General features: G+C 36.1%; 1 protein-coding gene across 4 annotated transcripts in view; it reads right to left on the reverse strand.

The window, feature by feature from the left end:
- EPHA5 (EPH receptor A5) overlaps window positions 1-15,855 on the reverse strand; it is a 284,303-nt gene that overhangs the window by 33,019 nt on the left and 235,429 nt on the right. For all 4 annotated transcript variants that reach the window (XM_014461706.2, XM_014461703.2, XM_014461705.2 and 1 more), the window contains 3 exons: window positions 15,225-15,292; window positions 13,821-13,946; window positions 12,652-12,837 (listed from right to left, as the gene is read on the reverse strand). In XM_014461706.2, coding sequence (XP_014317192.1) covers window positions 12,652-12,837; window positions 13,821-13,946; window positions 15,225-15,292 — 380 coding nt within the window. The remainder of the gene's footprint in view (window positions 1-12,651; window positions 12,838-13,820; window positions 13,947-15,224; window positions 15,293-15,855) is intronic.

Consider the following 15,855-nt stretch of genomic DNA (forward strand, 5'->3'; position numbering starts at 1 on the left):
TAGGTTGTAATGTCAATAACAAAAATGTTATTTGAGAAATATGATAGGGACCTAAAACACCTCCCGTATTTCAGAAAAATAGGGGGAAAGCAATTAAAGTGAATGCTTGCAAACAAGCATGAAACTTTTTTGTGGACAAAAAATAAGACACTTCAGGACCCATTTGATTATATTTCATGCTTGAGTCATTTTAATGCTAATTATGTTTAGTTTGGCTTATGTTTTGTCTCAGTTCCTGCTAGCCTGCAAGAATGACATAGCAATAATTAGCATGGCTTACTCTAGTCCTTGTAAATTCAATAAAACTGTATAAATCATTTTCCATTACCCAGCTTGAAGTACAGACAAAGAGTAGATCTGCCAATAATTTTGAAAGCATATTATCAAAAATTCATATAAAGAGAGCTCATAAAGCATGTCAAAACATGATTGTAATCACGGACCAGAGCTTTTATATTACTGTATATCATTTACTGGAGACCCAGTCCAGGCAGAGTCTAAGCAGTAATAAAACACATTATCTGTGGAATTCACATTCATTATTGATAATTATAAAAGAGCTACAATTTATTGACTTATTGGCTACTCTTTGCAATACATGATAATAATTTCAATTGTTATCAAAATTCTATAAAAATGATATGACAGCCGAAACCGGTTTGGCTCAGTGGATAGAGCGTCGGCCTGCGGACTGAAAGGTCCCGGGTTCGATTCCGGTCAAGGGCATGTACCTTGGTTGCGGGCATATCCCCAGTAGGAGATGTGCAGGAGGCAGCTGATCGATGTTTCTCTCTCATCGATGTTTCTAACTCTCTATCTCTCTCCCTTCCTCTCTGTAAAAAATCAATAAAATATATTTAAAAAAAAATGATATGACAAAAGACATTTTTCAAAGAAAGAAAAGTAAAATTTAGAAAGATTCAATGTATTACTTTGGCTGATTAGAGCAACTTGTCTAAGAAACAAAATTGGGAATCAAATTTATGTCCATCTGACTATAAAAGCTGTTTTCTTTTCCTCCATACTATGCCTGTAATTTCAAAATATTTATTTTAATTTGAAATTTTATCTTTACATCTCATAAATATTTACTCTTTTATATTAATACAAGCTTGGTAATCATAACTATGTCATACCAAACTATTCAACCACTGATGGCAGATCTGGTGAGAATTCAGCTTCTTTCAATAAATAATATGTTCTTACATATATGATCATTACATATATATCTGTGAGTGTTCCGACATGTTCTATAGTGAAATGGCTTCAGATTCTACTTATATGAGATATCCATAGTAATCAAAGCCATAGAAGCAGAAATAAGAAAGGTGGTTGCCAGAGGCTGGGGTGAGGAAGAAAGGAGGAGTTGCTGATCAATGCATACAGAGTTTCAATTGTTATCAAAATTCTATAAAAGTGATATCACAAAAGACATTCAGTTATTCGGTATGGAAACTTATAAAAATAACTATATAACATCGTGCTTATAAAGAATACTGTACTGAACACTTAAAAATTTAAGAGGGTAGATTTCATATGTGTGTATTTTTTTCTACCACAATTTAAAACTTCAGTTTGTTTCACCAGTACATGATTTTTGGTGCCAATGTCCATCACAAATCCAAGAGAGGAGAGAGGGAGCCACTTTTGGTAATTGAATCCTTTTCCATAAGATCTCAGAGTTACGTGAAACAAACTTTGGGGAATGTTGATGTAGATCTACCTTTGATTATCAGACTATGGTCCCTGACGAGCAGCACAGTATCATCTGGGAGCTTGTTAGAAAAGCAAATTTCAGTGCCCGATCCTATCTACTGAAACAGATTATGCATGTTAACAATACCCTATGAGGCACATTACATTTTGAGAAACACTGAACTAGACCATATCACAAGAGTTGCAGCTAAATCTTGGCTTATTATTTTATTTGCATTGATATCACTCCCTTTTCTGAAACTATTAACTCACCAACAAACACATGACACCACTTAGGGACATAAGGGAGCATTTGATTTAGAAGCGTCATGAATCACTGGAAAATAATTGTCACTGCGGTTTGCTACGAAATATTTTATAAGATTTATAAATAATTAAAAATAATTCTGTGCTTATACTAGTGTATCTATAGTCTTATTTCACTATGCCATTCTATTTGGGTTGTAGACTATATAGTATACTAACACTTGTAGCTGTTTGAAATTACTTTTATTATTCTCCCAAAGGAAACATGGAATAATGCAAATATCATGATTCAATTATTCATGGTTAATAGCCAACCACAAAATGGGATCTTGTGTTTATAATAGAAACAGGTAATGTTTATAAGGTGGAGGGAGGCAAAGTATGCAACAGTTATAATGAAACTCAGATATTTTCATTCAATTATGGACCATTTTTATTGGTTAACATTTAGGAAGGTAATATATATAGGTATATATATACACACACACACATATATACATATATACACACATATGTGTATAAATGTATATACTTACATATATATACATATATATTCAGCTATATATGTATATATATTTATATAATTTTATATATTTATATAATTTTAAAATTTGGGAAATATGATACAATCTAAAGCCTATACTGAAAAAGTAGCATAAAAACACCAAATGTCTCTATAGGTAGAAATTCCAAACTTTACATATTTTTTTATTTTATTTCATATTGTTTACATTGATATAAACTTTTCCATTAGATATTCATTTCTCATATTAAAAATGGATTCGAAGTGTTCTGACATTGTAAATGGATAATAATTAGTTATGAAATCAGAAATTATAGACTTTTCAGAGGAGGTGGGGACTCTAAGAATTATCAAATCTGACAGTTTTGTTTTATTAATAATGAAAATAACTTTAAAACACATATTTTAATTTACTAACAGTCAATCTATGAGACAGTAAATCTGTTTCCATAGATTTATATTCTTTCAGATGATTAGGATTTAGATTTTATCAGGAAGAGAACTTATAAATCCCTAATAATTATTTTATGTGTATTTATTAAACCTCTGTATATGCCATAACAAAGAAAACAAAGTACCACATTAATGAGCTGACTTTTGTTTTTATATCTGTTTTAAAGGTGTTTATTGTCATCATGGTTTATCACTGGTTTGTAGCATACTCAGTCTTTAAACACTTAAAGTGTAATTTAAAGGTAAATTACACTTTATACACAACATGTGCAATTGGGTGCTTATAAGCATCTCAACTTTAACTTATCCACAACTGAACTACTGATGACCAACTAAAGTCTTATTCCTTCTAGATTGTTCCCTAAAAAAAAAAATTCCTTTCTTCAAGGTACCTGGACAAATAATGTATAGTTATCATTGACTTCCTCTTTTCCTCACACTCTACTTCCAAACCATAAGAAGCCACATTTTGATTGCCTTTAAAATATTTACAGAATTGGCTCTGGCTGGTGTGGCTCAGTTGGTTGGGCACTGTCCAATGCAGGTTCGATTCCAGGGTGCATGCCCCGGTTTTGGGCTGGATCCCTGGTGGGGGCTTGGAGGAGGCAGCCAACTGATGTTTTGATTTCTCATGGGTATTTTTCTCTCTCTTTCCCTCTCTCCTCCTCTCCCACTAAAATTCAATTAAAAATCCTTTTTAAAAAATCTACAGAATTCAACCTCTGTCCTGATCTAATCAATGATGAGGTGTGAATAATGTCAGGGTCCTCCTCACTGCTCCATGCTTAAACACTGGCTCCTACCACCTATACTCAACATAGCAGCCTGGCCTGACTGATCCATTTAATGTAGACATCAGATTCCATTACATCTTGGCTCTATAGGCTCTAAAGTTCATTTTAAGAAATTGTTTTTATAGGGACCAAAGACTTCTTACATTTCTACCCTCCTATTACCTCTTTTAAGTTCTTCCCAGACTGCTCTCATCCATTCCACTGAAGCAACAATGGCCATCATGCTGGCTCTTGAACATTCCATGCAGGTTGTATTTCAGCCTTGCTGGTCCTTCTTCCTATAACACTCTGACCCCTGGTATTTGTAAGGTCTTGTCACAGCAGAGCCAGAGCACTGCTCAGCATGCTGCTCTGAGTTGTTCTGAGTCCATATATTCTTCTAAATTCTTCCCATTTGACTATGCCAAGCACAGGGCAGGTCCCTTCTTGAACTCTGCCCACTGTACTCACTGTTGGGAACTTAGTCCAAGTCCCTCCTTTATCCTCTGCTCACTAGTAACAGGTGATGGGCCAAGCACCTCTGCCTAGGGCTGGACCTCCTAGGACACCGGGTCTTAGATGGAAAAGCCATAAGAAGTTGTTGGTGTATAAAAATGAGTCTTTATTGCAGAAGGAAGTCAGTGGCCATGTAGCTACCAGACAAGACAATTCTCCACAGCAAAGTCCATCCAGTCAGGCAGCTGGACACCAGCTGGTTAACATGTACATCTTTCCTACAAAGCAGCCTCAGTCTCTGTACCCACAGCTATTATCTGAGCAGCCCCATGCTGCCCCCTAGACTCACCGCCTCACATCATAGCGGTACCTGAGCACTCTGGCTCAGCAGCTTCTCCAGCCTCTCTGGCTCAGCACACTGGCTGGTTAACATGGCAGCTATATCTGAGCTCTCTATGAGCTCTTAGCCTTACATAGTAACAATACCAGCTCTTAGCTCCGTCTGAGCTCTCCTCTCTCCTGCACACATAGGAGCTATATTCTCTGTGTCTGCTGCCTCTGCTTCTCTTGAGCGCTCTCTCTGCTCTGCCCAGCTGCTCTCTCTAGCAAACTTCACACACACACTCCTTCTGGTCAGTAACCTCTATATTACCCCAGAGATAAAGAAGGCCAGTTGTTAACAGTGACATCAATCATTTTGGTTACAGAAGGGCACAGTGTGTACTTGCACCTGTTCATGGTATCTTGGCCTTGGGCACCCCAATTAGGCTCATGCTCAGAGTGACCTTGGCCATTCTGGTGTATTGACAACAAGGCCTCTGTGCTCCTATTGGCCTTGACTATCCGGGGAACCCTGGTGTGGTTCTCACAGGTCTGCACTTTCACTTTATTTATTCAGGCCTTTTCAGAGAGGTCTTTTTCTAAGGAAAATAGAGACCACCAACCCTCGATAGAACCCATCCCTAATATCCTAGCTTAGCTTTAGTTTCTCCATTTCATATAATGTAAGTGCATATGTTCTTCAGTTTATGTCTCCCCCACCCACAAAGGTAAGCTCCATAAGTCAGGAACTCAGGCTGCTTCATCTCTCCTGGATCCCACTGATTAATAGGAATAAACATGTATTAGGTGACCAATTAACACTTTTTGAATGAATAAATAAATATTTCTTCTCAAGTGTATACTGAATTACATGAGGTTGGCAATGCACACTGTTTAAGAGTGGGTTTTTGAGTAATATGGAATTGTTCTAAAGTCTGGCATTATCCTATGCTTAGTTTTATGACATTGGATAAGGTATTTAACCTCTTTAAAGTTAATTTTTCTCATCTGTAAGATGAGAACAAATACTAGTGTCCACAAGATAGCATTACTGTGCAGATTAAAGGAGTAATATAGAAAGAGCATTAAGTTTAGTAAATTCTTAAAGTAATGTTAATGGTAAGTAGTAGTAATAACTTATATACAAGATTCTGTAAAAAGATTCTCAGGCAATTTACTTTGTATGAATTTTAATTGTTTTCTAAAACACTTATGGTATTATAGAATAAAATTTTAAAAATTAAAGTAAAAACTCTATATTACTCTAATTGGTTTTAAATATTTACATAATTGTAATTTAGTCTTTCGCTCATTTAATATAATTTATGCTTTTTAAATTATTTAATATCTCTGGCCCTGTGATAGACATTGGGTGTGGGGGAACTATAAACATATATTAGTTTTAAGAAGCTTATTGTATAGCAAATATTATAAAACATGTAGAGTTATAATTATGATATAATTCATAGTGTGAGAAATGTAACTAGAACTTATAAGATTGCCTCTAACTAAGAATTCATTCATTCAACAAACATGTGAAATGCTGCCCATGTTAAGCAATATATAAGGACACATAGGAACACTTCTGGAAAGGAAGTGAGATATAGCCAAAGTATATCAGGTTAACAATTAAAATATACAGGGATGGGCAGAAATAGGTTAAATTACAGCCATCATTACCTAAAAGATAAATCCTAAGTAAGTATACAAAACAGTGACAACACTAAAAAGACAAGTAACACAAATACATAATACAATTAATAATTAAATAATACAAGAATAAAATCTGTGTTTCATGTACTCACAACTGTCAGCCTACTTTTGCCCACCCTTGTATGTGTTTTGTTCCATTTATTAGCTTGTTTGGTGATGAGAGGAGAGCAGTGATCTAGTAAAATCTACCCGAGAACAGTAGGTGTGGAATGAACCAATGCAGGAAAATACCAAAATAGAAAGACCAGTAGTAGACTGCTGAGATAGCCCTGGGAAATATACAATAAGGGCCTGGAAAACAAAAGTAACTTTATGAGAATGAAATACTATATTTAAAAGATACTTAAAAATTTATAGAATGTTCCTCTAATGTTTTGGTTTATTAATTGTACAGAACTGTTTATTTTCATATGATCTCAGATTAAGAAATATAACAATGAATAATTTAAGATTCAATAGAAATATTCATTCAATCAATTTTGATAATAATTTCCATGGGTGAGAAAAAAATCTTAAACTAAGGATGCTGCAATGGAAAATTATATTTTTTCTCCTTTTAATTTTATTCCTGAATCTTTTTACATGGTCAAAGCTGGCACTGTGGATATTACATTAAAGCATCTTGCATTGCCAATGAGTCAATTAAGCTAGGACCTGTGGTTTTTTTACATCGTGTGTCATGAAGCCTCTCTTGAATATGAATCCATTTATGATGGGTCCTGTTTAACAACAAAACAGAGAAGGAATCTGAATGAGGGCCCATGGTTCTGGTGCATCGGACAGTAATACAGAAAAGATGAAGGTGCGTGATGGCACCATACATTGGAGTTTACTTCAGATACCGTATCTCAGCTCCAATCAGAAAAATCACAAGATTCAATTGCACTTATGTCTCATTATCTGTGTGCTGCAGGTTGAAAATAATTGTTGAATAAATTAGCATCAGATCAGAAAGCATGAAATTAAGGACACAAATAAAGTGAGTTGCAACATGGTAAATTAAAAACAAGTTGAAGACTTCCTAAGTTGAACATCAAGAGCAACATTCATTAAGGGGAAATACAATTTCAATTCACATAGAACACAAATTAAAGACAGAGACATATTTAAAATATTTACATTTTGTTTTACTTATATGTGTAACCTCATGGAAGAAACATCAACTAGGATAATTGGTGAGGAGATGGCACATTTAAAAACCATTTTTTTCAACCACAGTACTATTATAGACTAGCATTTGCAGAATTTAGTAATCACTTTTGATATTGATACTTGCTTCTATAAATAAAGGTTTCATGTGCCTATAATGCATGTGATAAATTCAGTTGTTTGTCTCTAAGAAGTTTACTTCTCTTAGTTTAACTCAGTCATGTTCCATTCACATCAGTTCAGTAATAAATCAGGACTCTATAAAAGTAGATGAATATTAGTTCAAATTCATGCACAGGTGGTGTCCCTCAGCCTGGCAGGCGATTGGGGCCCATCGGGGTCGTCTCTCCCAGTCCCAATCGGGGGTGATTGGGGCTGATCAGGGCCGGATGGCAAGCTGGGGGGAGGGACTGCAGGAGGTTGGCCGGCCACAGGAGGTTGGCTGTGGGGACACACTGACCACCAGGGGGCAGCTCTGAGCATCTGCCCCCTGGTGGTCAGTGCACGTCATAGCTATCGGCAGGTCCTCTGGTCATCCAGTCATTAGGTTGTAACAGTCTCTTAAGCTTTTATATCTATACTAGAGGCCCAGCACACAAAATTGTGTGCGGTTAGGGTCCCTAGGCCTAGCCTGTGATCAGGGCCATGTTCTGCCGTTCTGAACCCCCATTTCCCCCCCGCCACCACCGATCGATTGGAACCTGAGGACCAGGAGGAGGGACCAAGAGGTTTGCCTTCCACCCGCTCGCCAGTCCCCACCACGCCACTCACCCTGGTTCCCCCATTAGCCATCCCCAGATCAATCGGACCCGGAGGGCTGGGGGAGGGACCAAGCGTACTGCCTTCCTTCCACTCGCCAGTCCCCAGTTCTGTCCCACTGCCACCACTGATCGATCAGAACCTGAGGGCCGGGGGGAGGGACCAAGAGGTCTGCCTTCCGCCCGCTCGCTCGCCAGTCGCCTTGCCATTGATTGATGGGAGCCTGGCTGCCCTGATTGGGTTGTTGGCAGCGCTGAGCATCTGTCCCCTGGAGGTTTGCTGGCCGCAGTGGGTGTCATAGCAACCAGTCATTAGGTCATTAGGTTGTAACAGTCGTTTAAGCTTTTATATATATATATATATATAGATTATTACTTTTGTATTTATCATTTTTACTATGCTCTGAACTTCTCCATATCCATTTAAATATCTAAATGAGGCCACCCTCTCATGGTCCCTCCCCATGGCTGGCCAACCTCCTGTGGTCCCTCCCCCCAGCTGGCTGGCCCCAATCAGGATTGTGTGAGATGGGCCCCGATCAGCTCCTATCGCTGGCCAGGCCGAGGGACCCACCTGTGCACAGATTTGTGCACCAGGCCTCTAGTTATATAATAATTAAGTACCCACTCTGTGCCATGCCCATATTGAACTTTACCTGTGTTCATGTCATCTTTACAACATGACTAGGAGATATTCTTAATCCATGTCCTCGATGAAGAAACTAAGGTTGTGAATGTTTAACTTGTGCAGTCACATAGTAGTTATGGTAGAACCAAAATAAAATCAGATGGCTAGATCCATAGTCCATGCTTCTGACCATTACACAGTATTGTCTCCATCGTAGTAATAGTAATTTGGCACAGTTCTAAACATTACATTAATTCATTACAGGAGGTAGACTGGCAGCCTAAGGAGTTTTACATTTACCCTGGGTAGTAGGAAGTCATGGTCAGAATTTATTTTGAGGAAGTTAAATTTAGCAATCATATTAAAAATGAAATGAAGACATGAAACTTTTCAAATATTTGCATGCTATTATACTGTGACTATCCTTAAGAACACTATTTTATATTAGAAAAGACCATTTCTGAATAGGAAATAACATTACTCAGTTGTTACTATGATTCTTGTTCCTATGGTATCTAGCACTCTATGCTATCACTGATATCCTTTCAAGATCCTACCCTTGATAGAATATAGTCTATCAGAGGAACTACTAGTATAGTGAAATTCAAAATGTAGTTTCATTTTATTGTACCTGTAAACCTGTTGTTTATTTCATATTTCATTCACACTGTATAAGCTCATAAAATATTTTTTATTTTTTTTCCAAAAAGTAATAGTACTTTACCCCTATCTGCCTCTCTATTGACCCTGCCCCCCCCCACCTTTCCTTAGCAACTTGTTTGTTTCTATAAGACCTCAGGGTGCTCTTCTTGTTCCAGCAATCCACTCTCTGAGTTGCTGCCAAGGGGGTAATGATGTATGGGTGAGTACTCAACAGAGGAGGAAACATCTAAGTTTTGAAGAAAACCACATGTCTTGCAAGTTATTTATTCCTATGCTACATTCTATGGGCATTCTTACTGGAGATGTGTGTCTCCTGGAGACATGGGGTCAAACATTCTCATAGCAATACAGGATTATTCAAAAGTTCAATCAAAAGAATAAAATACCTAGGAATAAACTTAACAAAGAATGTGAAAGAACTATATACTGAAAATTACAAAACTTTATTAAGAGATTGAAAAAGACACAACAAAATGGAAAAAAAAATATCTCTTGCTCATGGATTGGAAGAATCAACATAATTAAAATGGCCATTTTACCCAAAGCAATATCCAGATTTAATGCAATCCCTGTCAAAATCCCAATGTCATTTTTTAAAGAAATAGAATGAGAAATCATCGGATTTGTATGGAACCACAAAAGACCCGGAATAGCCAAAGCAATTCTGAAAAAAAAGAACAATGCTAGAAGTATCATGCTACCTGACCTCAAAATATACTACAGAGCTACAATAATCAAAACAGCATGGTATTGGCAGAGAAATAGATACATAGATCAATGGAACAGAATAGAGAGCCTACCTATGAAACCACATTTATATAGACAGATAATTTTCAAAAAAGGAGCCAGCAATGCACTTTGGAGTAAAGATAGTCTCTTCAATAAATGATGCTAGGAAATTGGAAAGCCACATGCAAACAAATAAAACTGGATTTTAGTTTGTTCCCATGTACAAAAATTAATTCAAAATGATCAAAGACTTAAACATAAGACTCAAAACTATAAGTCACATAGAAAAAAAATATAGGTACCAAACTTATGGACCTGGCTGGTAGAGAACATTTTATGGACTTGACCCCAAAGGCAAGGGAGGTAAAGGCAAAAATAAATGAAGAGCTTCTGCACAGCCAAAGAAATGGACAACAAAACAAACCAGCAGTCAACCAGGTGGGAGATATTTGCAAACAGTAGCTCTGACAAAGGTTTATATAAAGAACTCATAATACTCAACACCAAACAAATAACCCAATCAAAAAGTGGGCAGAAGACCTGAAAATGCACCTCTCCCAAGAAGACATACAAACAGCCAATAGATATATGAAAAGATGTTCAACCTCACTGGCAATCAGGGAAATGCAAATTAAAACTACAATGAAATACCACCTTACACCAGTTAGAGTGGCCATTATCAACAAGACAAGCAACAACAAGTGTTGGAGAGGTTCTTGAAAAAAGGGAACCCTCATTCACTGCTGGTGGGAATGTAGACTGGTACAACCTCTATGGAAAGCAGTCTGACGATTCCTCAAAAAATTAAAAATAGAGCTACCATATGACCTATCAATCCCACTCCTGGGTATATACTTTAAAAACTCGAAATTATTTATATGCAAAGGTATATGAACTCCTATGTTCATTGCAGCATTATTCACGGTGGCCAAGAGTTGGAGACATCCAAAGGTCCCTACTATAGAGGACTGGATAAAGAAGATGTGGTATATATACACAATGGAGCACTACACGGCCATAAGAAAGGATGAAATAGCGTCATTTATAACAACATGGGTGGACCTTGAGAACATTATGTGAAGTGAAATAAGTCAAACAGAGAAAGCTAAGAACTATATGATTTAACTCTATGTGGAATATAAAACTGAAACTTATGTACACAAACAGCAGTGTGGTGGTTGCCAGAGGGAAGGGGTGGGGGAAGAAAAGGGTCCTAATATGAGGTGACAGGAGAAGATTTGACTTTGGTTGGTGGGCACATGGTCCTATATACAGATTTTGTAAATTAGTAATTCACACATGTAACCTAGATGTTCATGTTGACTAATGTCACTCCAATAAAATTTAAAATAATTTTAAAAATAATAATAGAATTTAAATTTTTTTTAAAAAGTTCAACCAATCATCTCCATGATACTTCTGCTATGGTCTTTTGCTCAAACTTGTGAGAAGACTTTTGCATTCTTATCTGTGAACTATTGTGACTGAATTATGATTTGGGTATAAACTTGTTATATAAAAATTTGTGTTGTTTTGTTTTTCATTTTTAAAAGCTACATGGAGTAAATGGATATCTTATTAATTAAAATTTGTCAGTTAAGAACATTTATTAAATACACATGGCTTGTGTGCATATTTGACATGTAATTTAAACTTGATTAATAGAAACTGGAAATTGAACAAATGCTTGAAAGAAAGTCTAAATAATGTTCTTTGCCACAATTTTAGATGATTTAGTAAGTGATATGTAGGGCATGAATGATAAAGAAAGGAATGAGAATACAATTGGCAAAGAAAAAATAGGTTAAAAGAACTTAAAGGCCTCAGTTATGTGCCATATAAATACTTTATTGGCTAAAAATTATTTGAAATCTTTATATTGGGAAGTTCACCACAAAACTACATTTACAAGACACTCGTACAAATTTAAAAGAGATGTGAAATTTCTAAATATTTCTTAGTACAAATCTGATTTGCTTTAACAAAATAATTAGTCTTAAGGAACTTTCACCGACTTCTGAGACTGTTGCTTTCCCTAGAACTATTAAAATACCCCAATGGAAAAAAGATTGAATAAAAAACACATCTGGCTGTAAAACCTACTTAAAAGGTTCTGAAAAAAGCAGGGCACCTATGGTTATAGTAATTCTATTAAATGTTAAACTTCAATGCCTCAATAAAAACTTTGAAGCTAATATTTCATTAGAATAAAAAGTGAAAGAGCCAGGAGAAAAAAAAAAGGTACCTTTACTGCTTCTTTTATGGATACATTTTCTCTGGTGCTGAATTAATAGTAAATGAGTTAATACGTATGTATTGAAAACATAAATAGAAATTCAGGTTCATTGAAGATCAGCTTTGACCTGAATCCACTAAAATACAGGACAATGATTACTTATATTAGAGAAATTATTAATAATATTACTATGGCTCAACTCTGAAATTAATAATAAGCTAATAGAAACCCAGAAACGTATTAATGATACGTACACACATGCATGCATAATTTGTGGTTGTACTTACTTTTGGTCACTACACCTTCTAAGTGAATGATGTTAGGATGATCAAACTGCCCCATGATACTTGCTTCACCCAGGAAATCTCTACGTTGCTTTTCAGTGTAGCCTACTTTAAGGGTTTTGATCGCCACAGGTAATTCTCTTTTTCCTGGAAGTTTCAAACGTCCACTACAAACTTCACCAAATTCACCTTGTGACAAAGATAGAAAAAGTATACAAAATCATTTGAAATCCTTAATCTAATAATAATATAAAGCACTCAGAATATCAAGGTATAGATGAAACAGAGTTAACAAAGGAGTCCAAACTTTGTTACCTACGCTAATAGAAATAAATGGTGCACTGGGAACAATCATCTACAAGTGATCATAACACACTATGGGGGTTATTAGCTTCATCCATCTCACCAACAAAACCCTTAATGGAAATGTTACAACACAATTAAATGCAACTGACTTAAATAATTTCCTTCTTCCATTTTTTGTTTTGTTTTGTTTTGTTTTCTATTCTAGTAGTGCCATTAATGAGAAGAGAAAGGGAGAAACGATTATAGCAGGACAAATCTTTTTTTAGGAAAAAAAAAGAATACAATTGTAAGGAAGAAATGTTCATAAATAGAATAACTGGGTGCTTGAATTATGTAAATATTTTCAGCATTACAAATTATATATGTATATGTATTAAAATAAACAGTAGATGGTGAAACAATATGTTTGAATATATTGCTGGTTTATTTTTTTATTTCATAAACTAGACACTTGCTGGTTGAAGTGTGAGCTACACAGAAGGTAGCATTAAAATATGATTCATTATATACCACTTTGAAAGTGAGTCAGTTACAAAAGATCAAAAACATTTTGTGTTAGCCTGGCCAGTGTGGTTCAGTGGTTGAGCATCCACCCATTCACCAAGAGGTCTCTAGTTCCCTTCCCGGTCAGGGCACATGCCCAGCAGGGGGCATGAAGGAGGCAGCCAATCTATGTTGATGTTTCTCTCTCATCCTCGTTTCTATCTCTCTCTACCTCTCTCTTCCTCTCTCTCTAGAGTCAATAAAAACATATTTAAAATTAAAAAAAATTCTGTATCAGATCAGGACAATGACACATTACATTCTATCGTTAAATCTTATCATTAAACACAAGTAAAAAATCAGACTTAAACACACTGTGATACCTGCTCCAATAACTCTTTCAATTGTGATGCATGAAGCTTCTATCTCCTTGGCAAATTCATGGACAGCTTGATTGGGATCCTCATAGGTATGTGGATCGATATAAGTTCTTACTCCTGGCAGTTTAACTGTGAAAATAAGTGGGCATTAAGATACAAGTGCTTGTGCTGGATGAGTGAAATGATAAATGTTATTAACATGCAACTGTGGCTTAAATCCCTAATCCTTATAAGTGTATGAGCTATAAGAACAGAGCTTCTCCTGAAATATAGGAATCATTTGTTCAGCTATGTCACTTTTATAATTTTGAAATCTGAATAGTTGGCATGTACAAGAAATGTATACAGGGCGATGTATATGAGTAAATACATCTTTCAACACCAATGTTTTACTGAGTTAGTCTCTGAGACAAACAAAGACAGTTTCGTTTACTAAAGGGGACAATGAAATGTCAGTGGTTTATTTGTTGGTTTGTTAGTCTGCTTCACACTTAAATTATCATCAGAGATGATTAATTTTGGTTTAAAAAATAATGTAAAATACATTTTCAGGTGCTTTGGTCCAATATGACTTACAGAGAAGTCAAAAGAAAAAGAGATGCTCTACTTCTCACTCTACCTGTGTTACTGCATAGACTGCTATGTTCCATGAGCCTGTTTCATCCTATTTAAAAGCTACCAACATCAGCCTCACAGTGTTTTTTGTTTGTTTGTTTTTTGAGGATAAGTAACATTAAATAGAAATATTATGAAAATGGACTCAATGCTTTACAGCATAAAGTATGGCTTTAATGACTGTCTTTTATGGTCCTAGAATAGTGACAAAAATAAAAGAAACCCTTTTTTGTCATTTACTTGATGAAACAACTCATGCTGCAATGTTAATAACAAAAGGAACGTATTAAAATACCATTAATTACAAACTATTTACTAATTCTTAAAGCTCATTGTTAAAACTTGATTTTTGCATTTCTTAAAAATATAGAGTTATTCAAGTCATTGGAACCAAGGTTGCTGCTACAGGATCTGCTCAGGGAAAGTCCTGTTATAATGCTGCAAAAAAATACTGAGAATTTTCATATCTGTAATCTGATGGTGCGATTTAAAAACAGATTTCTATTGAATGCATTGCTAACATTTAGAATTGGCTTAGATATTAATCAAAGGGTTTCTACTTTAATGATTATAATCAAAGTATGCTGTAAAGAATTGCTCGAACGATCTCTCTGTTGCCTAGAATCAGCCGCAGTGCCCTACGCTTATATGCTTTACAGAAATGTAACAAAAAACTTTTTTAAACCACTATTTTGGTCAGTTAATAGAAATCTTGTCTGAAAAACAACAACACACCATAATAATAATCTGTGCCTGACATTGTGTACTTTGGAGTTTTTACAATTTGCTTACTGTGCCCATTATGAAAATGCATCTTTTCCTCTTCCGGGTCTTGTTTTGCCTTGCTGTAACCACACCGCCTGGAACAGATTAAGCCACAGTTAGCCCCATCTCCAACGGGTGAATCACATCAAGCCGGAAGCATGAAACACAATTGAAATGATTGCGACCCTAACTGATTTTCACACTAGTAATATGAAATAACACCAATACTCTTTTTGGTCACATTACTCTAGCCCAGTGGTCGGCAAACTGCGGCTCATGAGCCACATGTGGCTCTTTGGTCCCTTGAGTGTGGCTCTTCCACAAAATACCAACTTCTGCGCATGGGCCACGAAGTTTCAATCTCACTGTACATGTGCGCCCATACGTGGTATTTTGTGTAAGAGCCACACTCAAGGGGCCAAAGAGCCGCATGTGGCTCGGGAGCCGCAGTTTGCCGACGACTGCTCTAGCCAAAAGCCCTCTCACTCTTTCTCATATTTTACTGAGAAGTCTGAATCTATCAACTCTATTTAACTTCTCTTCAACTTAACCTACAGCAGACATGTTCCTATTCCTCTTTCTTTTTCCTTCTTTCCCTTCCTCCCTTCCCTCCCTCCCTTCCCTCCCCTTTTCTTCCCTTCCCTTCCTTCTTTTCTTT

The sequence above is a fragment of the Myotis lucifugus genome, unplaced genomic scaffold (assembly GCF_000147115.1).
Source record: "Myotis lucifugus unplaced genomic scaffold, Myoluc2.0 scaffold_159, whole genome shotgun sequence".
NCBI lineage: Eukaryota > Metazoa > Chordata > Mammalia > Chiroptera > Vespertilionidae > Myotis > Myotis lucifugus.